Source organism: Frankliniella occidentalis, unplaced genomic scaffold (genome assembly GCF_000697945.3).
Source record: "Frankliniella occidentalis isolate FOCC.00 unplaced genomic scaffold, Focc_3.1 Scaffold256, whole genome shotgun sequence".
In the NCBI taxonomy this organism is placed as follows: Eukaryota; Metazoa; Arthropoda; class Insecta; order Thysanoptera; family Thripidae; genus Frankliniella; species Frankliniella occidentalis.
The window spans coordinates 243,900-246,766 of NW_026267382.1; the positions used below are offsets into that span (position 1 = coordinate 243,900).

At 42.8% G+C, this 2,867-nt stretch overlaps 1 protein-coding gene across 1 annotated transcript; it reads left to right on the forward strand.

Annotated features, from left to right (window-relative positions):
• The first annotated feature begins 986 nt into the window (after positions 1-986).
• On the forward strand, positions 987-2,023 carry LOC113214611 (uncharacterized). The gene is made up of 3 exons (XM_052273242.1): positions 987-1,158; positions 1,304-1,487; positions 1,744-2,023. The coding sequence occupies exons 1-3, from the start codon at positions 991-993 to the stop codon at positions 2,004-2,006; spliced, it is 615 nt and encodes a 204-aa protein (XP_052129202.1). The 5' UTR covers positions 987-990; the 3' UTR covers positions 2,007-2,023.
• Positions 2,024-2,867: the final 844 nt, after the last annotated feature.

Below are 2,867 nucleotides of genomic sequence, written 5' to 3' on the forward strand. Positions count from 1 at the left end.
ATGAAAGACTCGTTCCCATAGTGAGACAAAACTTGTGGTCTGCGTCCATTTGTAGCTGCTGACATTCACAAGTACAGACAAGGCAAAGTAAATCTAATATGGCTCGTATTTATGGCACATTTGCAGCTGCATACTTACACAATTCGAAGATAGACGAGGGACTATGTATGAGGTAATTTTCCTTTTATTGAATGTCTACGCAACAATTATATATCCTTGTGCTGATCTCGAAACAACTGTGCCCCTCTTTGAACATTACAACTATTTTATCACAGCGTGAGGAGAGATAAATCATAAGTGAAAACTAATTTTGTCTAGGAGCGAGCAAAACTGCACTCTAAAGACTTCTTTCAAAACAAACACAAAATAGATTTGACAAAGACTGCACTCGGTGGACGAGAGGTTATTTTCGCATGAAAGGTACTCGATTTACTTGGTTGACAACGGTTTTTCGTAGCACCTACTGTTTCGGAAAGAAGCGTACAGTGTTCCAAACAGCAAATTTCGCTAATTCTGGAGTGAATCACGAAGGTTTGAGGTATAGAACAGCAAGGTTGCTGGTGTTGGAACCGAAGGCGCTAAGGGGGGCTTGACTACCATGTCTGCCGCGGGCGAAATCGCTCGCTTCGCAAGTAAATTTCCACTTCGTGATAAAATTAAATGGCTATCTATGTAGGGCTGAACTTTAAAATAACGCGACAACTTTTCTGCTCCCGTAAAATGGCTAAATGCATGAACCTTCCGACTCCCCGCTGGACTCCCGTACAAGTGGGGTACCGCGGCGAGACCCGGGGCCTCGCGTACTGCTGAATTTGTCATCGCGCGCTGAACCGCCAAGGGAACGTAAATTAGCCCCCCGCCCGACCCCTGGTAGTTTCTTGCCTCTGTTTCCACCGTAGTACGAATTTTTTACTTTGAAAGGAAGGTATAATGCTGGAGGAAAAAACAGAAGACTAAGTTACTAGAAATGTCTGCGCTGAACTGTGCCACATGTTTTCGCATATGAAAAGTATGATTCTATTTCTTGCTCAGGTCACTATGTACCATTTTGACCATCCTTATAGTCTGGAGAAGAGGGTTGGCGGCTGGAGCAAACAGGGAATGGTTGATGAGTTCGTGAAGTACGCTGATTTTCTCTTCACAACATACGGAAAGAAGGTAACGGCTAGATTGACAAGTGCAAGCATCCTTTATTCCTACCTAACTTAGCAACAAGAATTATTTTTAATTACTTAGTATGAGAAGAACGGCTCACATTTGTTGTCAGCTCTAATAACTACTTGTTTCCGTCTCTGTTTCGCAGGTGAAGTACTGGAACCCAGTTAACGAAGGCAACATGCTCTGCATATTCCTAATAACGCGTTTAGACACATATAGCGTCACTAAAACTGACAATAGCTCATACTACAATTGCATACATCATACTATACTTGCTCAAGCTAGAACTTATCGGCTCTACAAGGAAAAGTATTATAAGGAGCAGAAAGGTAATCATTTATTTATACCCTTGCAACCCTTGTGAAAATGTGTGCTGTGCTAAAAGGGAAACTGTATGAGAAGGGTACGGTGCCCTTCGGTGTTTTTCTAGTGCCAGCTAGAGGAGTGTCCTATGAACGATTGATGATGCGTTAAATACTCGAGCGGTACCCAACTTTTCCTTTGAGCGTACACTTCGAGACAATGCGAGTATATGGGGAAGCCATGTTATCTCTGACACATTCTTTTAACTTGCGCTCACACCAGGTCTGGTTGGAACGTCAGTACTTGTGTGGCCCGGGACCCCCGCCACAGAAAGCTATGAGGACCTCGTTGCTGCGAATACCTTCAACGACGTGTTTGGCGCCACGCCTGTGCATCCACTGGTGTACGGCGACTACCCAGACACGGCAAAGTACTTAATAGAGAAGCGCTCCAAGAACGAGATGGGCATGACAGTATCCAGGCTGCCCAAAATAACAGACGAAGAACGAGAAATCCTCATTGGAAAGGACGGTGAAGGTGCGTAGGAAATAACTTGAACAAAGTAATTTTTAGGAATTAGTTTGTAATTCAATTAAAGATGCCACAACACAGGCAAAGCCATTTCATTTTAGGGTTCGAACTTTGCGATTTCCGGGGTCGGTGCTTTAAGAGTACTTTACAGCACAGGATGTCATTTTGCCTCGCCAAAGTAAAAAGAAATTTTTTTAAAAATCAAGGTGCATTTTTTTGTATTTTTGTTGCAAACGTTTCGAGTTTGGCCCTGAAAATAAATTCTGAGATACAGCAGCGCAAAATCCGGTTTCAGCCTTTATAACATAGATGGGATGGTGAAAGAAATTACTCATTACGGAAATTGCAAGTGGCAATATATGTGTGTCTACGCTAAGAAATGCTAGCCCTGGTCATGCGTCCACTTTTGTCTTCACAGATATCATACAGCCACAGTTGGTAAGGTGCAGAACTTTTCCGGGCACAGTTTGTTACGATTTGGCACCAAACAAGCCCCGAACTAATGATTTTCTATCGAAGTAGACACCGTAGCACTTGCGAAATGGTCGTTGTCACTAACACAACCTTGAGGGTTCTCGGTCTACGAGGCCACATAACAGGCTGTGTACCCTGGGGTCCCTGGGGCAGTGTGTAACATGAACGTCTGGGGTAGTCTGGGGCAGTGTGTAATAAGCCGAATCGTCTTATTTGCTTATCAATAATGTGCCAGTGCCCTAACAGTCGCACTGAGGTACAACTTTTTGTCTATAGTTCAAGTTCACAAAATATGTCCAAAACAAGTTCGAATTTGATGTTTACAATTAATTTTTTTAATAAAATTCCATTTGAAACAATAAAGTTAGTTGATTAAAACTATGTTGTTGTTTCAGCAGCTA